Below are 23,903 nucleotides of genomic sequence, written 5' to 3' on the forward strand. Positions count from 1 at the left end.
GATGTTCTGGGTGTTTCTAGGTGTTCAGGTGGATGTTCTGGATGTTTCTAGGTGTTCAGAGAGATGTTCTGGGTGTTTTTCTAGGTGGTCATTATCAGATTGCGTTTGATCTGAGGGAGAGAAGGTTACAAGGGTCTGTCTATGAGCTGTCTATGTGTAGAGGAGGAGACTGAGATGTTGACAGCGAGATGGAGAGAAAGAGAAAGAGGGAGGGACGGAGAGAAAGCGTGAGACAGAGAGAGGTAAGGAGAAGGGGAAGAGGGAGCGAGAGAGAAAGAAAGAGGGGAGTAGAAAGGAGGGTGCTCCTCTCTTTCTAACAGTGGTGAGGTTAGATAACTACAGCAAAGATCTACATCACAGCGGCAGAAATGTCCAGGGGCATTGGATGTTAACACTACACTCTACCCAATCAGAGAAGGGCTGGAAGTCTATCTATGGTACCCGCAAAGCCCTGCATCTACTCCAACAAACAGGAGAGAAGTACTGGAGGTCTGTGTGCCCCACAAAAATCTGGGGCCGGGCCTGCATCCAGTCTAACCAGCAGGAGAAAGGCTAGGGGTCTGTGGTAACCATTAGGACTGGCTCTCTTCCTGTACTGAGCTGTATCAAAGCCAGACCTTACATAACAGACCTCGGCACGGCACAGCCGGCCATCACTCATCTGTTTGGCCACTTCCTCTTCACAGGGGAGAAAACACAGCCTATACTGTAACTTAGAGCAGACTGGGAGGGGAGAGAAGAAAATAAGAGAGGGAGGGGAGGGCAGGGGAGAGAAGAGAGGAGAAGAAAGGAGAAGAGAGGAGGGGGGAGGAGAAGAGGACGGGAGGTGTTGAAACACTGATGAAGGACTTCATGTAACCACAGACAGAAAGTCAAACGCAGGTCAAAGCAGCCTCTGATACCTGTATACAGTATACATTATGCAGTATACACGTGTATACACATACTGATACTCTGTTGTGAGTAGTATTACTTTAATGGATGGGTCATATGTAATTTACAGTATATAATGTAGACATAATGGATAGTTTACATAGTCTAAGTAAGACACATATTCCATCCTTACTAAAGATCTTCATCAGTAGATCGCTTAATAAAAAGTACAAATAATAATCTACATACTGAGCTTTACCATAGTGTTTATGAGAGCAATAGCCAGGAGGACACTGCCCTCTGCTGGTCAGGGGGAGAGAGTAGAACTCAGAGCATCACGGTGCTTCTTCCAGACTCAGACCCTCTGTTCTGTTTACACTGCCACCCCAGCAGGACATAACTCAACTTACTTCCCGCCCATGAAAACATGGCTGAGATATGATATGAGAACCTCAATGACACAGGTGGACTTAGAGACGTATTTGTAGTGCCGACACACAGACCTCCATTAACATACCTGCTCCACCCCTCAGTGCCAGGCTGCTGATTGACCTGTGCTGTGGCCGGCTGACTGGTTCTGTGGCTGGTGGACCTGGTTGAGTTGCTGGTTGACTGAGTGCGTGAAGGCGAGATATACGGTCCTTTGCTTGTCCTTCTGGTCCTCTCCTGCTTCTCCTAGTCCTGTCGCTCCACTCCTGCTTCTCTGAAGAACGAACAGCTGGATGTCTTCTTGACTCCATGCTGTTCCACTCCTCCGCACAGAACATGAGAACACCAGCTAAAGACCGATACTATGGCACCTTATTAGAGAACCCATGCTAGCGTCCCCTCTGTAGAACGTGCTCTTGTGCATGAGACCAGCGCAGACAGACGTTCCTTCTCCGAACACCCGTCTGCTAGACTGAACACCGACACCGAGGTCCCCTCCCTCTCACAGAGGGACCCAGCCTGACACGGAGGTCCCCGTTAGCCAGGCTGCCGGTCCCCACCGGCTCCCAGACACGGTAATCGCTGGGTAAGTCGGACTAAAGGGACCGCCGGGCTCCAGGCCTTAGGGAGACACGCTCCTCCTGGTGGTGCCAGGCCATGACCCTGCATAACTAACCTCACCACAGCATTAGAGCAACGCCAACCCTAGCTTAACCTTCAAAGAACATTAACCCACATGTAACCCTAGCATAACTTCAGAGCAACTCTGACCGCAACATAACCTTCAAATAACATGAAACCGCATGTAACTTTAACATTAGCCCAACAATTACCTCAGCATAGCCTTCAAATAACAATAACCCACATGTAACCTTAGCAACACCACCTAACAACACTCCTTTGAGCATACCCCGAGCATGACACTGACTTTGATATAACCTTAAAGGAGTAGTAAAGGGAAAATGCATGTTTAGCCCTGTTTTAAGGTTACTTATGATCATATACAATGGTTCAGATCAAAACGTTGACAAAGCTAGCATTTTCAAGAAAGTTGATAATTGCTCTACCATTGTATTTTTCATAATTGTATTTTGGTCATACAATGGATGTGGGTGGGCATCTTGAAAAGTCATTCAAAAACATGTTAAACTCTCGATTTCACAGGGATAAACATGCATTTTCCCTTTACTACTCCTTTAAAACATTAATTCTAAAATCATCTTAAAATGACCAGAACATAACCATAACATGACCTCCAACAACACTAAGCTAAATGTGATCTTACAGTATGTAACCTTTAAGCTTGACTAAACTGCACAACTTATAAAGACCAAACATTCACTTAAGTTTAAGTTATTGGGAACCAACAACACGAAAAACCTCCAAGTTTAGTTAATATACGTACTTTTATTATGTGGTTAGGACATACAGAGCATGAAATAGTTTACATATTTATAACACACAGAACATTTTAACTACATCAGGAAAACAAAACAATCTTCTAAGTCTCACGTTACCTATCTACTGTAGTCTCTAGCTCAAGCTCCTTTGGAGCTAGGAAACACCTTGTGTCGGCAACTTTCTTGCCTCTGCTAGACTATGGTGATTTATTTTGCAGTATATTTCAAATGCATAAACTCTGCGTGGAACAGAACTTCAAGGAGGCAAAAATATGGTCGAATGAACAATTTATTGAGCAAGCCTAACACAGGGGCCGAAACTTAAGGCAATACTAAATTCACAGTGTCGTGACATGTGATTCCTGGCTTTTAAACTGGCTTCAAGCCAGGAATCACATGACAAACACATTTGCATACAAGGAATGTTCATTAACACCAGATTTGGTCACAAAAGATCAACTAGTCTTCTGAATGGTCAATGTATCAGCTGATCTTTGCCCCCCTGGACCCTAGGAGCTTCCTGTGTCCTCCTAGGATCATGTTACAAGACTGTACTCACTTCAAAGGTGACCATTTAGACCATGCTGACTCAGAGACAAAGACAAATGCCGTCTGTTGAGCCTTGAATTAACACAGTTCAAACTAAATTGAAGCTTATTCATTATTCTACTAAAATGATTACTACATGAGAGTAATACAGACATGTGATTGATGTAATACAGGATAAAAAATATACTACAATTGTACTGTATATGAGTGTCTCAGTCAAATGTTTGCAGTCGCTGGACACTGTATCATTCTGCCTTGTGATTTTTTACTGGTTGTAAAAGTCTTACCCATCATTGTACCTTGTATGCAGAATCTGATTGGCCATCTCTGTACAGTATGTAGGCAGGCATACCCATTCGTTGAGCTTTATCTATAAAGCTCTCATTGGATTAGTACCTACTTGTATATACATATCTTCTCAGCCAAGGCCATACAGCCTGCGCCCGCAAGATGTTCTGCAGATGACTGTTCTGTGTGTTCACACTGAACTGGGCAAAAAACGTTTAAACATGCTGCCCCCTTTGTCTGGAACATCCTCCAGAAAGACTTCAAATTGCCAGAACTGATTTCATATGAAATTATATCTATGATATCATATGCCTTTGTTTCAATCTTAAGCGACTTAGAACGTGAAAGTATTGGAAATTGTCTCTTTATCTAATTTGTCACCTATGCTATCGCAAAACTGCCTTTTAAATGTTTGATATTGTGTGTTTTGTTTGTTTCTATGCTGCCCTCTTGGCCAGGCAGGCTGTCTTGCAAAAAACACTTTAAATCTCAATGACTTTCTTTACCTGGTTAAATAAAGGTTTAAAAAAAAAAAGTCTTTAGATCCTCACCCAAGGGAGACCAGCCAAGTCTAATCACAGTATTATATACAGCGCTGTCAGGAGTACCTCTTCTGCAGCCTTCCAGCAGGGAACAAACCTCGATCAGTATTAACCAATATAGAACTATGTAGACTAAATCATGGCAGACATGATTCCACCCAATTTGATATCTCAAATCCAAATCCACTGGAATTAGTGTTGGTAGGGATGGGGGGGTTACAGCGAGACGCAGAGCAACACTGGGGATGTGAACAGCAGTGTTAAGAGCAGAAGTACTCCCCCTGGCGGCCGAGACGCAGCGCTGCAAGGCGTGCTGGCAGGAACCATAGAGCTGACCTTTGGCGGGTAAATTCGCGTCCAGTGGATCTGCAAGAGCAGGAAATGGTGTCAGACATCGACGTCTCGGATAAGAAAAAAAAAATGCTTACAGCCATGAACCCCCGATTCCTTATGCCCTCACGCAGAGCAACCGGGTTCATAATCAGCACCGGCCCACCTCCGGCCCACCTCCGGTCCGCTCACCTCCCACGGTGTGTCCTCCCTCTTGGAGCAGCGTATGTTGATGGGCAGCTGCAGCACCATCTGGTTGAAATCCTGGCCCCTGCTCCTGGTCCAGTGGTAGGTGTCCATGGCAGCAGTGACGTTCATGTTGCTGAACTTCTTGGGACTCTTCACCACGAAGGGCCAGAGGCTGGAGGCCGGGGCAGACAGACAGTCAGTCAGGCAGACAGTCAGGCAGACAAACAGACAGACGGGCAGACAGACAGGCAGACAGACGGGCAGACAGACGGACAGTCAGGCAGACAGACGGGCAGACAGACAGACGGGCAGACAGACGGGCAGACAGACAGACGGGCAGACAGACAGGCAGACAGACGGGTAGACAGACAGACAGACAGGTAGACAGACAGACAGACGTCTACACCGCCGCGGAACTTTTATGGAACATTTGTTCATAAATTGTTAAGAATGTCGCCCAATTCCAGAGACACAAAATAAACAATTCCCCCCTAATTTTAAACCCACATATTTACAATTTCATAATCTAGGAATGTAACACTTTCTGAAAACCAAACGCGTTACATCAGAATCAGTTTCTCTATGAGTAACAAGACTCTAGTTGATAAATGTATATTCATTGATAATATTAGTCTTCTTTTAATCAGGGCCAACTGAAGGAGCCCTTTGGGAGATGTTTCTGAGAGTAGAGTTCCGGCTCCAGGGGGAGGTCAGGTGGTTCTTACATGGCAGGATGCTGGATTTCCTGGACTCCGATGAAGGCCAGCTGGCCCATGATGTTCGGTATGCTCTCACATCTGGCCAAGTCTATCCTGGGGTAATACAGTAGGTAGGACAGGCACATCTCGTCTCTGGTGCTCAGGCCTCCCTACACACACACACGCGCGCGCGCGCACACACATGCACATACACATATGAACGAACACACACACAAAAGTCTTTCATCTGCAACCAGGTACGGCAGGGCCTAGTGGCTCCTTGCAACTTCCCTTTCTCAGCTCCTCCTCTCACTCCTTTCTTCCTCGTTCGCCCTCCTTCCTCCCCTCCCCTCCCCCCCGCGTCTCTGAATGAGCAGTGTCGCGGGGCCGTGTTGCGAGCGGGCCCTCGTCTAGCGGCGGTCTTCTTGTCAGAAGCGGTGCCAGATATGGAAGAGGAGCAGCCCACCCCCAGGCCTCGGCTCCGCCCGGCCCCGCGCTCTGAAGACACGTTGTTCAGCCAAGTCCTAGCACACAGGTCTGAAAGTAGCACGCCCGCCTCCCTCCCTCCTACACACTTACCCTTGAACAACCTTACCCCGCTCCACTCCCTCTCCCTGCGAAGACGCTAGCGGGAGGGGTGGGGGGGGTCTGGGAACAGTTCAGCAGATCTCTTGCGACATTTAAGGTGTGTCTCCTAAATTCATTGTTCTGAGCTCTTTTTTTCTGTGCCTTTTGCGGCAAAGCTCAATCTGAAGCAAGAATAGTAAACTTTATTGCCCAGACTGAAGTATTCATATGAACAATATCTACTGTAATAAACCCCAGAAGCTGTCCACAATTAAAAACAAGGCGAGACAAAGAGACAGAAGGGTACCATGTGTGTGTGTGTGTGCACGTGCGTGTGTGTGTATTTGTGTGTGGATATTTGTGTGTGTGTGTGTGTGTGTATTTGTGTGTGGATATTTGTAAGTGTGTGTGTGTGTGCGTGCGTGTGTGCGTGCTCTCACCCAGGTCATGTTTCTCCGGCCTGTGGTGTCGTACTTGCATTCTGTAATCAAACTGTCATCCTGTAAACGAAGGAGATTTCCTGTCAGTCCTGCCGGGGATCTAGCTGTGCGTCGGCTAGCTGCTGGATCAAGTTCAACGATGAGGGGGTGGTGCTGTGTTCACTTATGACTGAGTTGCAGATCGTGCCCTGATCAAAGTGTTCTCTGATCTTAATGCTGAATGCTTGTTTACTGCTCGTCTCGTCTACGCCGTTTGTACGCGTGTCCGTTCGTGCGTGGCTGCCGCTGACTAACTGCGCCCCCCCTGGGGGGGGGGTTATAAAGTATGACCTCATCTCACGATACAATGGAAACAAAGAGCCGGTTCCCAGAAAATACGAACCCCACCCGCCTGACACTCCAGGCAGACTCCAGCCAATGTATTTGAAAGGCGCTCAAATAGTATTTGGAGCCAGGTGTGGTAGCAGGTGTGTGTGTGTTGACAACATGGGACAGACAGGTCTTAACAGGTGTCACCGCCCCCGCCGCCCTTGCTTGCCCCTCCCCCGGGTTCAGTCTCGCTACGTTAACTCAGGATGAACTGGATCCACGTACTGGATGAAACGACCGGCTCCTGTAAACACAGCTTTAGCTACGCCACTGAAAAGCTGGGGATGTATGTCGCTGTATGTACACTGTGAGGAGTGAGTCCAACCAATCCTGGGTTACACAGTCAGGCAGGTAACGGTAAACGGTAAATGAACCACACTTATAATTGTGCGTTTTACTACCTTAACGGACAAAGCCCTTTACAATGGGCTCTCGTTCATCCATTCACACACACGTTTACACACACATGTTCACACACACATTCACACACACGTTCACACACACGTTCACACACCGCCGCCCGCTACAGCTCACTGACCGGAAGCAGCCGCGTCTCGTTCTTCAGCAGCTGGAACTCCTGGAAGTTGAAGTCGTACTCTGCGTCGTGCGCCAGGGGCGCCAGTTCCCGTCCCGCCCGGAAGTGGCGTGTGGTGACGGCCCGGCCGGCCAGGTGGGCGTGCATCAGCACGGCGAACACGCGCACCCCGTCGGGCATCTCCGCGCCCAGGGCCTGGCGGAAACACACAGCGCTCTGTTGGCTCTCTTAAAAACGCAGCCAGAGACTCGTCTTTTCAGATAGGCCTTTGTCTAGCCGCCCGTGTCTTTCTGCGTGTTCTTGTGTCCTTGTTTTTGTGTTGTTTTTTTTTACCATTGTTTTGATTGCTTGATGGTTTGTGAAGCACTTTGTGACCCCTGTGAAAGGTACTGCACAAATAAAATGCACTTACTTCCTACACACACACACACTCTCCAGCTACATTAAGGGTGCAGTGGAGCTCTCACCTCCTGCAGACACTCGTGGGCGCAGTGTCCCTGGGAGGTGTAGGCGTCAGCGCCCGGGGGCAGCATGTGGAAGGGGCTGACCCACACGCCGGTCTCCAGCACACCGGCGTCGTACTCCCTCAGCACCGCGCTGTGGTAGAACCGGAGGCCGGAGCTGTCCCGGAGCCCTGGGGGGGGGGGGGGGGGCGCCGTCATGGGTGTCACACCGACTCGCTCCTCGTTGGTATCGCTTCCGCCCTCACTAACCCCCCCCCCCTCTGGGTTCGATCTCGGATCCTCTGACTTGTGAGACTAACGTGTGTGACTAACCTCCCGTAAACTAAGTGGTACTGAGTGTTTGAAGTGTGTGTGTGTGTGTGGCTCAGCAGCAGAACTTGCCAGTTAAAAGCAGACAGGCCAGCATATCACACATATTTTATCCAAAGCCTAGCTAGAACTGTTCTAGTAATGGAATATCCCCAAAGTATGTCAGGAGACATATAAGACAAAAAATGTTCCCCATTGTCATTGATCAGCTAGAGGCGAGGGGGTGAATAACGTGTGCATAATATCTCCAAGTGAGGGGATACTGTAGTTCCTCAACACTCACTTGTTATCTGAGACTAGTCTTAAAGGGAGAGTCTGAAATTCGAGACTATCCCACCCCTTTAAGCCTTGTCTCGGATAACAAGTGAAGGAAGGGAGTGAGGATTCTCAAGAGGTCTTCTTAAACCTGGACTAGGATTCATCTTAATCCTGGACTAGGGTTTAATTTAATCCTCCTGGACTAGGATTAATCTGTGAGTCCTGTACCTGCGAGGACACCTGGGTTGTCATAGTGAGTCTCCATCAGGACATAGACGGGGTCAGTCGCGGTGCCGATGGACAGCCCGACGTGGGGGGGGTAGGAGAATCCCTGCAGGGGCAGATGGACAGGACAGTCACCTTCTGGTGCATGCATACATGCACGCACACACACGCACGCACGCGCTCACACACACACACACACACACACACACACACACACACACACACACACACACACACACAAAGATACCTACCCACTCAGAGAGACGGACATACACGAAATGTATAAAAGATTTGACAAAGAAAGAAAGAAAGAAAGAAAGAAAGAAAGAAAGAAAGAAAGAAAGAAAGAAAGAAAGAAAGAAAGAAAGAAAATCAAACAAACAAAAAATTACTAAGTGTCCACCTCTCCGCCGATGGCCCAGGCGAAGACGATGGTCTCGCAGGTGTTGAAGGCGTCGGGCATGTTGGGGTGGTAGCACTCGTGGCCGCGGTCCAGCACACTCTCGCCCAGGCCGCTGTTGCACTGATACAGCAGGATGTGGTGCACCAGGTTCTCGTGGCCTTTCTGGATCACTGGCTCCACCTGGGGGGTCGGGGGGGTTAACTCTGGTCAGATAAACACGTACCGTGGCTATGATGACCAGACAGTTAAGCGAGGGAGTTATGGGGGGGGGGGGGGAGGGGGGGAGAGAGTTTAGGAAATAAAGAGAGACAGACAGAGATGAGGAAATACTCTATTGATGATTCTGCCAAGGCGCCTCCCTATCTGCTCTGCAGCTGTCCATGGACATGGAGGAGAGGGACAGCTTGGCAGAATGCTCATCTAGAGTATTTCCTCATCTCTCCCTCTCTTTCCCATAATTCCCTACAGCAGTACTGTAGAGAGACAGGCAGGGGACAGAGAGACAGCTTGGCACCAGATATAGACCGAGAAATCTGGACAGCAACGTTGATAGGGGCAGACAGATGGATGGCAGACAGAGTGAGGGAGAGAGGGACAGTAGGACGGGAGACAGAGAATGAGACAGGGAGACAGTTGGACAGTCAGACAGCTGCTTCGCTGCAGGATAGAAGGGCGTGCGGCCTCACACTGAGCAGCTTCCTCCGAGAGCCGCACATCAATATTTACACATCTCTCTCTCTCTCTCTCCCTGCTTTGATCACAGAGACATCGGGCAGCTCTGATCCTCAGAGTGAGGCTGGGGGCTGGGACATCTACACCGACGACAGTCTATTTCCATCCTCTAGATGACGCGTTTAACAGGAACAGCGATACTCTGACCTGGGTGATCAAGAGACACACGGAGACACACACACACAGACACACACACACACACACACACACACACACACATACAACCTCGAGAACCACATGGCAAAGAGGAGGCCGGCCGCTCGCGAGGAGTTCCTGTGTGGTGAGAGAGTGAGAGCGGCAGACAGGAAGTGAGAGAGGCAGACAGGAAGTGATAGAGGCAGACGGGAAGTGAGAGAGGCAGGTGGGACGCGAAGGCACTCACCCTGGTGATGTGGTGTTTGGAGGTCACGTCTGGCGTCCGATACATCTGGCACCAGTAGGTGGTGTCGTGCGCGGGCACGGTTACCTAAAGTGACACATCAGCAGGTCACGATTCAGTATGTCACCCTCCTACTTGCTTTTTACTATTTTATTAGAATTATTATCTGGTTGTGGTTATAAGCCATATTGAGTTACCAACCTCACCTGCACACCCTGTATCTCTCTTTTGCACTTTGTTTTTAGCTATTGTTTCACTTTATTTGTGCGAATAAATAAACAAAACTAAACAGACACAGGATGACGGATACAGATACTCCATCACATCTCAAGAGTTCTGGAGTCTCATCCTAGTCTTGACCTGAGGGTACTAGCCCTGACCCCAAGCCCTGACCCTCAGGGACAGCTGTTTACTCGAGGTGAGAGAGAGAGAAAGATCCTGTCTGAATACTCCCAAGCTCATTCTTCTTTCCGACGTTGCTTCTGGTGACTTTCACTTGTACTTGAGTCATTTTCCAGTAAGGTATCTTAACTTTTACTCAAGTATGGCTTCTGGGTACTTTATACACCATTACAGTGCTGCAGGGAATTTCTTCTTATCATGGCGGATGAACACTCCTAGGCGACCCCAGATGAGGAGTTAAGATGGCCGTGTAAGCGGTCACTTCCTCTTGCTGCCTCTCACCTGTCTGTTCCGTAGGTCGAAGAACTGAGCCTCCGGGGGATGGCCGCGTGCGGTTGCCGGGTTGAGCAGTCTCAGACTCTTGCGTCCTCGGTTGACTGTGTGGTACACCGGTCCTGAAGGGCCCACGTCCTCACTGTGGTAGGCCCAGATCACCCTCACGGTGCTCTCCTGGACATGCATGCACGCACACACACACACACGCACGCACACACACACACACACACACACACACACACACACACACACACACACACACACACACACACACACACACACACACACACACAATCCTCAAACTCCCCATCAAGTGTGCGTGGGCCACTTCAAAATGAGTCTGAGTTGCGACAGTATGCCTACAGATCCCAGCCTGGCCAGTGCTGTTGGTCCATACCGTGATGTCCTTGTCCCGGGAGTCGCAGGTGACCAGCTCCCTGCTGAAAGCCAGCCTTGTGTGGGTGCCGTTCTCCCAGCCTGACTCCAACCTGTAGCTCTGCACCTCATCCAGGACCACCCTCCTGCTGGAGTCTGCATGGTAGTCCTGTTGAGTCGGACACACACACACGCAGACATGCGCGTACCAAATGCACGAACATCAGAGCCATGGGCACTAGAAGAGATGGTTTATTGGACCAAAGAGAAAGCCCTGACGCAAATGTCCCTGAAGCGATTAACCTTTTTCTGCTAAACAGTAATTATACAGGTGAGTAGCCTACCTGTAGGTAAGGCGTCCCATCCACGACTCCACCAATCACTATATCCGACGATGCCATGGCGCCGTTAGGAGACAGACCGAATCCTATATAGCCTGTGGTTTCCACCTCAACTTCAAAGGTAATCGTTTTTCTGTCAAATCTCCACTTCAAACGGTATTTCCCCTGAGGGTCCAGGACCGTCGAATGTCTGAATCCGCTCCCATTGGACAGAGTTGCGTAAAAACAAAAAGTTGAGAAGAAAACTAATGTGCTGCAGTATTTCGTCGCAAACATTTTTCACAACGGACAAGAAAAACGCACCGACTATAAAGTATCTTGCGTGACTTTTGTTTTCACTCCCGTTGGAATACAACGTTGTTAGTTGAAAGCGGACGAAGCGGCGCTCAGATGTTCGTCTAGCGCGTAGCCGGGCTCTAAGTCATCGTCTTCCCAGAAACTGTCGAAACTTGTGCAGTTGGTCTTTGATCTTCAGACACGTCCCACACTGTCGAGCCCTGTGGTCTGACACAGAATAGAGCCTAGTCTACCGTACTGCAGACAGATGAGTAGCCTACTCCACTGACAGATGGATCCAGCTATATAGAGGTGATACAGGTGGTGCCTCAAATGTAGCCTGAACCTATCACTACTTACAGGTAAACGAAATTGTAAAGTTAATGATTATAGTTGGGGGTGAAGGTTCACTGTGTGTGGGCTGTCGTGGCCTAATTACACACAGCCCTAAATTACTGATGATGGAAAAAATAAACCCATTGTTTTAAAAACAATTTATTCAATACACAATGTATAGAACAGATCACAGAAAATCAACGTGACTGATTTAGAGTCAATGACAGCCAAGTTAGATTTATCTTTCTATATCAGTATAGCAGAGTCCTAGTCATAGACGGATCATGAAAAAATGGTCCCCTGGGCCTGTACGTGTAGAGCCCCCCCTCTATAGACCAACTATACCAACTCCCCCCACCCACAGCCTCCGCCGCAACTGTTGTTCTCATCGTTTGTTTTGCCTTGACTCTTTTTCTTTTCAGATCTTTCGTTTTGCTGCTCAGCTTAATACTGTACTCCATTTTACATGTAGCCCAGTTCTTTGTCAAGATCAAACCGATTGAACGAATTGATCTTGTGACCTGCACCTGTGTGATCTGTTTCGAGTTCACAAACTTTAATAGTGCCTTCTATAGACTAGTTTTATAGCCTACTCATTTGTCTATGGAAAGGTAGCCTACATTCCATTAGATTAACGAGTAGGATATAGAAAATATGTAGCCCACACAAGCTTCTCTTTAATTATTTATTTTTTAAAGTTGTGGGCCCCTATAAACTGTTCAAAATGTTAATGTTTTTTTATGTTTGTGTAAGGAATCTCACCCTAAATTTCTATCGGTGTCCCTGCAACAAGAAATGCAAAGGGCCCCCTGAGGTATAACTCACTACTTACAGGTAAACGAAACTGTAAACTTTATGATTATAGTTGGTGGTGAAGGTTCACTGTGTGTGGGCTGTCGTGGCCTAATTACACAGCTGTAAAATACTGATGATGGAAAAAAAAAATGTTTTAAAAACAATTTATTCAATACACAATGTATAGAACAGATCACAGAACATCAACGTGACTGATTTAGAGTCAAAGACAGCCAAGTTAGATTTCTGTTACAGTATCAGTATTGTAGAGTCCTAGCCTAGTAGCTTCATGGTGATCAGCTACACGTGATTATATATTATTATATATAATCTGTTTCTGATAATCATCCCTCCCTATTTCCCAGGTATACAGGCCGCTCCCTTACCTTGGCACTAAGCTGTGTTTTGTGTCTCTGTGTGTTTCATCAATTGACACACTTACACAATATAGGGTTAGGGAGACCCAACACAGCAGCTTTCTCATGAGCTAAAAGGGAAAATCTTAGCCTGGGTTCAGCCATTCGATTCTGCCCACTCCACCAAAGTTGACTGATTCTTGAATATGAAGATCTCAACAGTGTAATAAGTTGACATTCTGTCTGATAGCAGGCTAAAACATCTCGGAATGAGGCAGATTAGCAGTTTACAGGAGTGTCTATCAAGAATTTAAAAAAAAACTTGTTTATACGGTATGTACAATGTGCTCAATTCAAAACTTTTAAATCAATTTGCCCAATATTAGATCAGATTGGCACATGAACAACAGGCTATATATATATACACATTCCCACTAAAATGTCCCTTATTCAAAATCTAGACCAAACCAGTGCACAAGAGTATTACATTCTAACATGGCTTGCCATGTGAAGGAGTAGCACAGACAGAGGCACACAGATTTGATCATCTGTTCATAATGTCAATCTCAAGGCATGGTTGGGGTCGGCTCAATTTAAATTCTGTCAATTCAGGAAGTTAGTTGAAATGAAAAAATATGTAAAATAAAACATCAGATAGATAAAGCTTCTTCTTCTCCTCAATCTAATGCAAATGAATTAGCAAAATAATTAGCCTCAAACTCAAATTATGGAACTTTTAATTTAATTTAGATGTTTGAACTGATGAAATTGACTGAGAACTGACCCGAACCCTGGTGTAGCAGTCCTTCCACAGAGAGTCTGAGATCTCTGTCTGTCTATAAGTCACTGTCTGTCTATCAGTCACTGGCTATCAGTCTCTGTCAGTTGGTCCATTGGTCTGTCTGTCTTCAACCTTTGAGTGAGGCCCAGATGATCAGACCAATGATCACAGCCAGCACCACCAGAACCACGATGAGGATGCAGATCTTCTTACGAGATTTACTCTGTACAGGAACAGATAGAAATATATTATAGTGGACGTACTGCAGCCGGTAATGCATGACCACTATCAGCGGCACAGCCCATGGTTGTGACCAATTTAGAGTTAACCATGGGGATGTGGATCAAGTTTAGGATTTAAGGTGCAGTGTGAGATTTCTGGCGACATCTAGTGGTGAGGTTGCGGATTGCAACCAACTCAATACAATTACATGTCAGTCTCCGTGTAAGATACAGAGGGCTAATTCTACGGTAACGAAAACATTATGATAATAATATACACAAATAATAATAAGAATTATTATTATTATTATTATTATTATACACAAATTAATTATTTTCTGCAACGTCTACACAAAATTCTGCCACAAAATTCTACACACTGAACCTTTACAACTGGATTATAACCTGGATTGGGATTATGGCATTCTGCCTTGACAGAAATCTGCCCCAGCCAGCCAGACAAGAGACAGGCGGTTTTGGTGTGTGGCCATGCTTACTTGGTAACTGGCGGCTTGTGCCAGCTGCTGGGTGGCACTCTGGACACTAAGGTCAGCGTTCTCCACATTTGCTTCGATGCTATCTGAGGAGGTAAGAGATAAGGAGGTAGGAGCAAGGAGACAGGGAAGGAGGCAGAAGACAAAGAGAGGTGGAGGCAGGCTGGTCACACACCCATACAGATCAACAGGACATTCTCTGACTCCTGTGGGCAATGGCCATGACTGACAGGGTTCCAAACTAGCAACTGGACCGAAATGGTTCTTACCGATCATTTCCCCCTGCTCATGGACCATCATCCCCAAGTCTTTGAAAATGTCGTTGATATCTGTGATGTCAGACTGGAAAACACAATCAGAAATAAAACATTCAAGCATGATGTGATGAAAATGGCTGTTTTCAGAGAAATTTTAACCTGATCCTGTTAGCTGTTTCTAATTATGATGTTGACCCGAGTGTGGCTGTCTGCTCGAGTTTTCTGTAAGAAACTGTGTCTCCCTTCCATAGACTTGAGATAAGGGTGACATTCCATGGTTGATACATTCTGTGGACAACAGCAATTATTGTGGTTAGAGATAGAGACCTGGGCGCCGAACCATCGGCCGGTTATCTCGCTACAAGGCCAGAAGCTGCAGGAGAGACCAGACCAGTCTGATCGGGGAAGGGGGGGTGGAACGCCCCCGAACCATAAGAACCGTGCTCGAGATCAGATGCTTTGATTTGGGTTAGACAGCCATACAGACAGGCCAGCTGAACATTAGACTGTGTGCCATCGTCTTTTGTATGCTATAACCTTCTGTAATAAAACAGCTTTTGATTGTCGATCAAATCCCGTGTTGGAGAGATTCATTTGGAATACACCTGGAAAAGGGACACTGGACTGTGTGGTATTTTGTGAGATATTGGGTGCCGTCTTTTATTGAAATAAAAACACAACGCAGAGCTGAATAAGGACAATAATAAAAGACGAACGAAAGTCAACACATGTCATTACACACACAGGTAACAATATCAGATCTGAGGTTCTATGTTCGGAGGGCTACAAGAGAATGGTTCAAACGGAGGTCCTGGACTGACTGCAGACATACCCAGGACAAAATACTATTTGAAATCACAGTATTTTAAATCATTTTGAATACTTCTCTGTGCTTGATGATTTGAAATAATTGACAATGCTTCTTTGCACTTGAATGACCTTGCCTAAGCACAATGAAACCAACCAGTGGGTGTGGTTCTGAGTCTGTGCTTGACAGGGCTACTTGAGGTTTTCAAGCCTGGTCTAGATTCTCCTTCGTCCCATTTCTGACTCAAGGCCCTGTCATGCCGGCTTCTTGATGAGGACTCCCTGACCCCCCCCCCCAAACCAAGTGTTCCTCACCTCCAGCTGTCTGATGGCCGACTCTCTCTCCTGGATGAGATGCAGGTCCTCCTCTGTGATGGACTCCCCCTGGGTCTGGGCCTGGCCCTGAGACTCGCTGGTAGCACAGGAGGGCAGGGAAGACTGTGTGGTCAATGGTGTCTTTTTTCCCTTCTTCTTTGTTTTTACAGAAGTATTTATATTATTGGGTGTGCATTCATTCTATTTATTTGATAATGTGCCTTGAGGACAGCACATTAACACTAGACATGATACTGGACTGACTGACAGACTCCACAACTAACTGTGTGTGTTTGTGTGTGTGGGACAGAGAGAGAGAGAGAAAGAGAGAGAGAGAGTGTGTCTGACCTTTCGAAGGGGTTTCCATATCCTCCTCCCTCATCAGGCGCCCCACCCTACAGAAGGACACACAGGTCAGACAGACAGACAGACAGACAGACACACGGGGGTGAAAGATGGGGCTAGAGAGATTTGAGTTGGGGTTATGATGGAGTTAAGGTATTGATAGGGTTGGGGTTGTGGTTGTGATGAGGTTGTGATGGGGTTGGGGTTGTGATGGTGATGGAGTCGGGGTTGTGATGGGGTTGGGGTTGTGATGGGGTTGGGGTTGTGATGGGGTTGGGGTTGTGATGGGGTCGTGATGGGGTTGGGGTCGTGATGGGGTTGGGGTTGTGATGGGGTTGGGGTTGTGATGGGGTTGGGGTTGTGATGGGGTTGGGGTTGTGATGGGGTTGTGATGGGGTTGGGGTTGTGATGGGGTTGTGATGGGGTTGGGGTTGTGGTCGTGATGGGGTTGGGGTTGTGATGGGGTTGGGGTTGTGATGGGGTTGGGGTTGTGATGGGGTTGGGGTTGTGATGGGGTTGGGGTTGTGATGGAGTCGGGGTTGTGATGGGGTTGGGGTTGTGATGGGGTTGGGGTCGTGATGGGGTTGGGGTTGTGATGGGGTTGTGATGGGGTTGGGGTTGTGATGGGGTTGGGGTTGTGATGGGGTTGGGGTTGTGATGGGGTTGTGGTTGTGATGGGGTTAGGGTTGTGATTGGGCAACTGGTGTTAGGTTTTAGGAGGAACAGTGGGCAGGGGTTAGGGGTTAGGATTTGGGTTAGGGTGGCATGAGTGTTGGGGTAGGGTCCGGATAAGGCCCAGGATTGGGGGCCAGGGTAAAAATCGGGGTGGGGGTGGTGAGTGGTTTAGGCCAGCTGAAGCTCTGGAGGCAGTGTTCTGGTCTGGACTTGGTCTGGACCGCAACTCACCGACACCCTGGAGCTGGCACGGACTCTGGCCACAAACTCCTTCTCTTTCTCCGCTGCCTGTCTCTGTGTCCTCTGCAAGTTGGCGAGCGCGTTGGAGAAGTCATTGACCAGACGGTCCTTCTGAATCTTTCTCTGCCGTTGCTGTAACAAGAACAGCAGCAGCAACACACAACACAAACACATGTTCAGCTCACATGACTACAAAAAAAGCGAAGGTTGTCTACAGAGTGAGATGCACCGTTCCACAAGCCAACAACTGAAAAAAAAACTATTTTTACTGTAACAGATCTATACACATGTTTGCAATTAGCCTTTTCTATTGTCTTGTATTGCATATCCAGGCCTCTGGCGTTGTCTGAAAGAGGCCTTCTGGGTGTTTGTGAGAGGGAACACATGTTCAACCAGCTTAACGAGGGTCTCAGCAGGAATGCCTTAATTACTTTCCCTCTCACTCTCTCTCTCTCTCTCACTCACACTCACACTCACACTCACACTCACACTCACACTCACACACACACACACACACACACACACACACACACACACACACACACACACACACAGACATATATACATGCAGACAGAAACACCCACACCTTAACTGCCACACACACACACACACACACAAATACTGACAGATATGCATGTTGCTGCAGCACCGTGTTGGCGAATGGGTGCCTTGGGCTTTCCAAATCTCAGACAGCAGCAAATTCAAACCTAATGTGCTTCAGCACGAGACACGGATAAAGCACAAGACTCAAGAAATCATTAAGTTGGCCCAGAACTTCCCCTTTTTTATGTGAAGCAGCACAGCTTCTGAGACCAGCTTTGAGCAACAATGTCTGATGGAAAGAGATCACATGTTGCTATGTTACATGACTGTCAGTAGAGGGCGACATTTTGCCTTTTTAAAAGTCTGATATGAAAGTGGATTTCCTTAATTAACAAGCAGAAGCTGATAGGCCACAGCACCTTATGAGCAGTAGCTGGGGCTGAGAGAGCGGCCACAGCATCACTCGCTGGAGTGAGAAACATGATGAAGATATTAGTTGTTAAAATAACGACTATAAACGAAGTGAGTGTATTATTACCTGTTCAGCAGTGACGGGTAAGGAGCCAAACTCCTTCATGTAGCGGTCGGTCTCTTTGGCAAGCTGGTTGGCATGTTGCTGTTTCTGCTGCCTGGAGGGTAGAGAGCGAGAGGTCAGGGTTAGCGGTCGGCCATGTTGGCAAGCTGGTTGGCATGCGGTTAGCGTTATGCAATGTTTGGGGGTTAGGGTTAGTGGTTGGTCTCTCTTGACATGCTACTGTTTCTACTGCCTACACGGTCACACAATTCAGGGTCAGGGTTGAGGTTGTGGGTCAGGATGTGGGGTCTCTGTGCTGGGTTCAGGTCGGGTTAGGGCCAAATGGTCCATGTGTTGAGCCTGGGTGTTTGAGTCCCGTGTCTAAAGAGACACAGGGCTTTGCTCTCTCTACTGACAGAAACATGCTGTGCATATTGGAGGTTTCATCTGTGTGTTCATAGTGACCAGTAAGAACGGTGATGATGACAGCAGAAGACCATTAAAACAGTAGAATAACAGTAGAACCCACAGCTGGAAGCGGAGCTCGGGAGTGTCCAGCGCCGTCCCTAAGTGGTTCACACTTCTCTGGACCTCACCAGCTGGCGGGAACAACAACAACAGCAACACAAACATGTAAACAAGTCACAAACAAGACTTAGGATTTGACATCTTGCATCTTGAAACCGGTGAAAATTAGCAGGTACAAAACATTTCATAAACTGCTTAAAGGCATCTTGGCTGTAGTTCAGTATGTGTGGACCGTAGTCTCACATACGTAGGGCCTGTCAATGGACTGTGGATGTATACATGTCACATACTTAGCTGCGCTATCTTCTGGATGTTAGAGCTGATGGTCTGCGCCAGCATGTTGGGGTCACGAAGAGTTCCAGCCTGGTATGCCATGCTGGACTCATAGGCTCTCTCTCTTCACACACACACACACTATTCACACACACACACACACACACACACACACACACACACACACACACACACACACACACACACACACGGCAAGTATGCACCAGTATTCACACACTCAAATGCAACTCTAATGGAAGTTATGCATACTGCATTAATAAATCTTATGCAGAGTTGGACTACATCAAATACATTTGACCCCTATACACGCAGGTAGCCTACGTGCAGTCCTATCGTAGTAGGACAGGTGAACTGGCTAGTGGGAGGTGCTTTCAGCCCGACGAAACAAAGGCCACACATAACATCCGGAAATATCATGAAACGCGTTATTCTGTCAAGAATGAGAGAGGACATATCCCTGCCTTCTACTTCAGCGCTTTCTTACACTAAATCGTCGTAAAAAAAATAACATGTTAACGAGCGCAACAGAATATATTTACAGTAGGCTAGTGAATGTGACGTTTCAACAGCTGGACAAGTCGCAACTCTTTCACGTTCAAGAAACATTTTCCGATAGCCTAACATCGAAATGCGCCCAATGCGTTGGTCGCTACCCAGAACAGTCAGAATATGACATGTGCATCCGTTATTAATGACAATCTAAACATAAACATATGAGTATTCTCCTATCACTCCGGTTTACCTTCCTCTCCTTCTGCCAGCGACTCAGCCTGGTCCCTGCTTCCTGATTTGGTCGTCGAGTCACATGACAGTGTTGTGGCCAGAAGTTGCTCCATACAGTAACCGTGAGAACACCACTCTCGGGTTTGCTTTAGGCTACTGAGAAACACAATGCAGTGACCCTCTACTAAAAGGCCCAACGTTATTCTCTGAATTGAGAACTACTTTCTGAACATAAGCGTTTGCTTGCCACATATGCTCCGTACACCAGTGTTTCTCAACCAGGGGTCCCTGGCATAATTACAGGGGGACCTTGGGAAAATGTTTTAAATGTTTTTTTATGGTATTTTTGTATACAAATGTTTAAATAATAATATTGTATAAGCTCATCATATTTAACCAAAATTAATACTGTTTTAAAATGAGCTGCTAGGCTTATTCGCACACATTCACAACTCACTCGTTTTTGAAACAATGATTCACAAATGATTCAAACAGATAGTAAATTAAAGGACAATGCTCGTTTTTGACAACCTGGACCTTATTTACGACATATTATAAGACGTTTGACTCAACGAGATCACTTTGGTGTAGTTCGGAGGCATGTAGAAGAAATTTGTGAAAAACCACAACAGGCCTATATGCTCTATGTAAGCACAACTAGCGATTCATCAAGACAGATTGATGAAAACAACCGTTTCGCGGCAGAAAATAGATTTTTAGAAACTGCATTCTAAGTGCCCCGACCACCAACATTACATGGATATACTGGCTCACGCTGGATTTTAAATTTCTTCTACATGCCTCCGAACTACACCAAAGTGATCTCGGTGAGTCAAACGTCTTATTATATGTCGTAAATAAGGTGCAGGTTGTCAAAAACTAGCATTGGCCTTTAAGTGTGACGTGCGTATGTTTTACTATGTGCTCTTTGTGTGTTATTGTTGTTTGACTTGTACAGCACTTTGGTCAACTTTGTTGTTTTTAAATGTGCTCTATAAATAAAGTGGTATGGTATGGTATGAACTCCATGAGGGGGTTCATATGATATTGTTATAAACCTTGGTTGTTAAGGGTTTTGCAGATAGCCTAAGGCTGCCACCACCTTTGTTAACCCGGTCTGGTCCAGTTTCAGAGGTAGGAGAATGTTCACCAATGAACCTTGGGTAAGGGTAAAAGAGATACACATTTTATTTAAATACAAAACAAAAACACCCTCTGATCATTGTGATGTGAAACAAGCGCATTAATTTGTGATTTATGAAAAGTGTGATGAGGCTCTAGCCGTGCGTTTGTCGAGAAATAATCCACACCCCTCCAGCCAATCAGAATTGAGTATTCACCCAGGCCATGGTATAACTACTGATAATCTACTATTCAGCATAGCATAGCATAGCATAGCATTCGGTTGCTATTTCTACCTCTTTGCTAGGCTAGTCTCTTCATAGCTAGCTAGGTTGAAGTTAGACTAGCATTAATTAGCTTCCTCTCACTTCTTCCTCTTGAGCAACTGTGCTCATTTATCCAAGTGACCGAACCTGTGACCCATGAACCTTGTAGAAGGGTATTACGTTTTTTTTTTTATTGACCCAAAATATTGTCTATACCTATAGATTCATAACACCTGCTGACCAGCTGTCAGCCTTGAGCAATTTTCAGTACAGGGGTATGCTGAAATACATCAAAAGGTGTCGAGCAAATCTTATTGACCCTATTTGTCAATAATGACCCATTCACAGGCGAAGGTTGTGCATCATTTCTAGTTCTTTATGTAAACATCTAAATGTACTTGGCAATGGAAATTAATTGGAACAGTGCCCTTTAGGTGGTGGATTCTGGTACTACAGGGACTCACTCACACACACTCATTCACACTAAAAAACAGGGGGCAAATTATAGTCCCACCCCCCCCGACCCCCACCCGCGCCTCAAATTCTATCACTGTACTACTGGAATGGTTCCATGTTAACTTCTCAAAATCTCAAATCTTTCGAAAGAATTGTACTATAGCCCATCGCATTAGCTACAGTAAGCACACAGTTAAGGATACAAGCCACTCTGTGGGCGATTCTTAATAGCCATTACCCCAGGCTGTACAGCTTTTGAATGATCACAAATATATGTATATACTAATTCTAATATTTTAATGTATAATCACCATGTAAATATTAATTGTAATATTTGATTGATCTTTGATATGTATTTTGTTTTATTGTACTACTTTTCTTTTCACTCTTGAGCTCATACAGTATGACAACAAATTCATACATTTATACCTCAGAAAGTGCACAGGGTCTTTTCTGGTCAATTCTTCCATAATGATGAGTTGGCGTTTTAGAGGAAGGTAAACCCAACTACATATAGAAGCATAAATTGATATAGTTTAGATTGACATTAAAAACATATGCACACACACTCTGTACACGTGCGCATGCACACACACTGTACATGCGCACACACACACACATTACCCTGCATGCAAATTAAACACACAGCCAAACAGATACGATATGCAACAGGTGATTAATGTGGCCTGTTGTGACTGGAGGGTTGGTCAGTAGAGAGGTGTACCTTCAGGAATAATAAAGATATAAATGTCATTGTTACCTTCACTCCTCGTCAGTCTCTCACCCTGACATGGCATCAACCAACCGATGGACACTGAACAAGGTTGGTGTTTGTTTTTCTGTTTGCTTATTTGATGTGTTTTCTAGTTCATGGCCAAAGGCCTGGTAGTATAGACTGTTGGGGATGTACAGTAGTATAGACTATATTGCATAGTTTATATACACATTGTTACAGTATACAGTATATATTACATAATGATGTATAGTTTATAGTCTGTAGTTCATATTGGGGATGAAGTATAAACTATATTGCCTAGTTTATATAGACATATTATGTTTTATATTAATATAATATATATTAACAGCTATATTACTGTATGTATGGTTTATATAGATTATATTCTGTAGTTAATACACATCTCTGGCCATGGCTCATCCTGAGGACCAGTGGTGCTACCCAACCTCCAACCTGTCCTGCCCCAGATCGGTGTTCAGTGCTGGGGCAAAGGTGGGGCTCTACCTGGTGTTCGTGATGGGAATGCTGGTCACCATCCTGGGCAACGCTGTGGTGATCGTCTCCATTGCCCACTTCAAGCAGCTCCACAATCCCACCAACATGCTGGTGATGTCCCTGGCCCTGGCAGACCTGTTAGTAGGGGTGATCGTGATGCCGGTAAGCACTGTGAGGGTGGTCTGGGGCTGCTGGTATTATGGCGATGACGCGTGCTTCCGATACTACAGTTTATCCTTTTACCTCACCTCCGTCTCCATCTTCCACCTGGTCTCCATTGCCATCGACCGCCACGAGGCCATCTGCCACCCTCTCCGCTATGCCGCTCGCATCACCATGCCCGTGGCCTGGCTCATGATCACCGCCAGCTGGGCGATCGCAGCCCTGTACTGCTACAGCCTGGTGTACTCTAAGGCTTACTTGGCAGGGCTGGAGGATTTGCTGGCATCCATCTACTGCCTGGGCAGTTGCACCTATCTGTTTAACTCTCTCTGGGGGACCCTGGACCCACTCATAGGCTTCTTCTTCCCTATCTCTGTCATAGTAGGCTTGTACAGCAAGGTCTTCCAGGTGGCCCGCCAGCACTCCAGGAGGATAGCGAACACCAGCTATGAAGGAGGAAGGGGGGCAGGAGAGGCTAACGAGGGAGGTGGGAGAAGCACCGTGTCAAAGCGCTCAGAGCTCAAGGCAGCGAGGACGCTGGGAATTGTAGTGAGTGTGTTCATATTGTGCTGGATGCCTTTCTTTGTTAACTCCGTTGTAGATCCTCACATAGGCTACAGCACACCTGGGATACTGTTTGAGGTATTTGGTTGGTTGGCCTACTTGAACTCCACATTAAACCCCATTATTTACGCTCTGTTCTACCCCTGGTTTAGAAAATGTGTTAATCTCATTGTCACCTTTAAGATATTCGGCAGACACTCTTCGGACATGAATGTGTTTGTCAGTTGA

General features: G+C 46.5%; 3 protein-coding genes across 3 annotated transcripts; 1 reads left to right on the forward strand and 2 right to left on the reverse strand.

The window, feature by feature from the left end:
* Positions 1-4,297: 4,297 nt before the first annotated feature.
* Positions 4,298-11,508, reverse strand: moxd1 (monooxygenase, DBH-like 1; the record flags this gene model as incomplete). Its single annotated transcript, XM_084453972.1, has 12 exons — positions 11,377-11,508; positions 11,055-11,201; positions 10,664-10,831; positions 9,983-10,066; positions 8,869-9,048; positions 8,469-8,571; positions 7,677-7,843; positions 7,213-7,404; positions 6,306-6,365; positions 5,326-5,468; positions 4,604-4,772; positions 4,298-4,447 (listed from the first exon to the last, which is right to left on the reverse strand). The coding sequence occupies exons 1-12, from the start codon at positions 11,431-11,433 to the stop codon at positions 4,298-4,300; spliced, it is 1,620 nt and encodes a 539-aa protein (XP_084310098.1). The 5' UTR covers positions 11,434-11,508.
* Positions 11,509-13,030: 1,522 nt separating this feature from the next.
* Positions 13,031-19,931, reverse strand: stx7l (syntaxin 7-like). The gene is made up of 10 exons (XM_084453467.1): positions 19,894-19,931; positions 19,148-19,271; positions 18,859-18,928; positions 18,354-18,444; positions 17,263-17,403; positions 16,360-16,406; positions 16,012-16,108; positions 14,902-14,974; positions 14,636-14,718; positions 13,031-14,140 (listed from the first exon to the last, which is right to left on the reverse strand). The coding sequence occupies exons 2-10, from the start codon at positions 19,230-19,232 to the stop codon at positions 14,045-14,047; spliced, it is 783 nt and encodes a 260-aa protein (XP_084309593.1). The 5' UTR covers positions 19,233-19,271; positions 19,894-19,931; the 3' UTR covers positions 13,031-14,044.
* Positions 19,932-22,976: 3,045 nt separating this feature from the next.
* On the forward strand, positions 22,977-23,903 carry LOC311321477 (trace amine-associated receptor 13c-like; the record flags this gene model as incomplete). The annotated part of the gene is made up of 1 exon (XM_084453464.1): positions 22,977-23,903. One exon carries the CDS (start codon positions 22,977-22,979, stop codon positions 23,901-23,903), a length of 927 nt encoding a protein of 308 aa, XP_084309590.1.

This window comes from Borostomias antarcticus, assembly GCF_949987555.1.
Source record: "Borostomias antarcticus genome assembly, chromosome: 19".
In the NCBI taxonomy this organism is placed as follows: Eukaryota; Metazoa; Chordata; class Actinopteri; order Stomiiformes; family Stomiidae; genus Borostomias; species Borostomias antarcticus.

What these genes read in the sequence shown, in the direction of transcription:
- stx7l (XM_084453467.1), bottom strand. Translation starts at nt 19,232, where the DNA reads ATGGCATACCAGGCTGGAACTCTTCGTGACCCCAACATGCTGGCGCAG. An exon ending in CCCGAGCTCCGCTTCCAGCT is followed by an intron (nt 18,445 to 18,858) that starts GTGGGTTCTACT and finishes TCTACCCTCCAG; the next exon opens with GCAGCAGAAACAGCAACATG. An exon ending in GTGCCAGCTCCAGGGTGTCG is followed by an intron (nt 16,407 to 17,262) that starts GTGAGTTGCGGT and finishes GTCCTTCTGTAG; the next exon opens with GGTGGGGCGCCTGATGAGGG.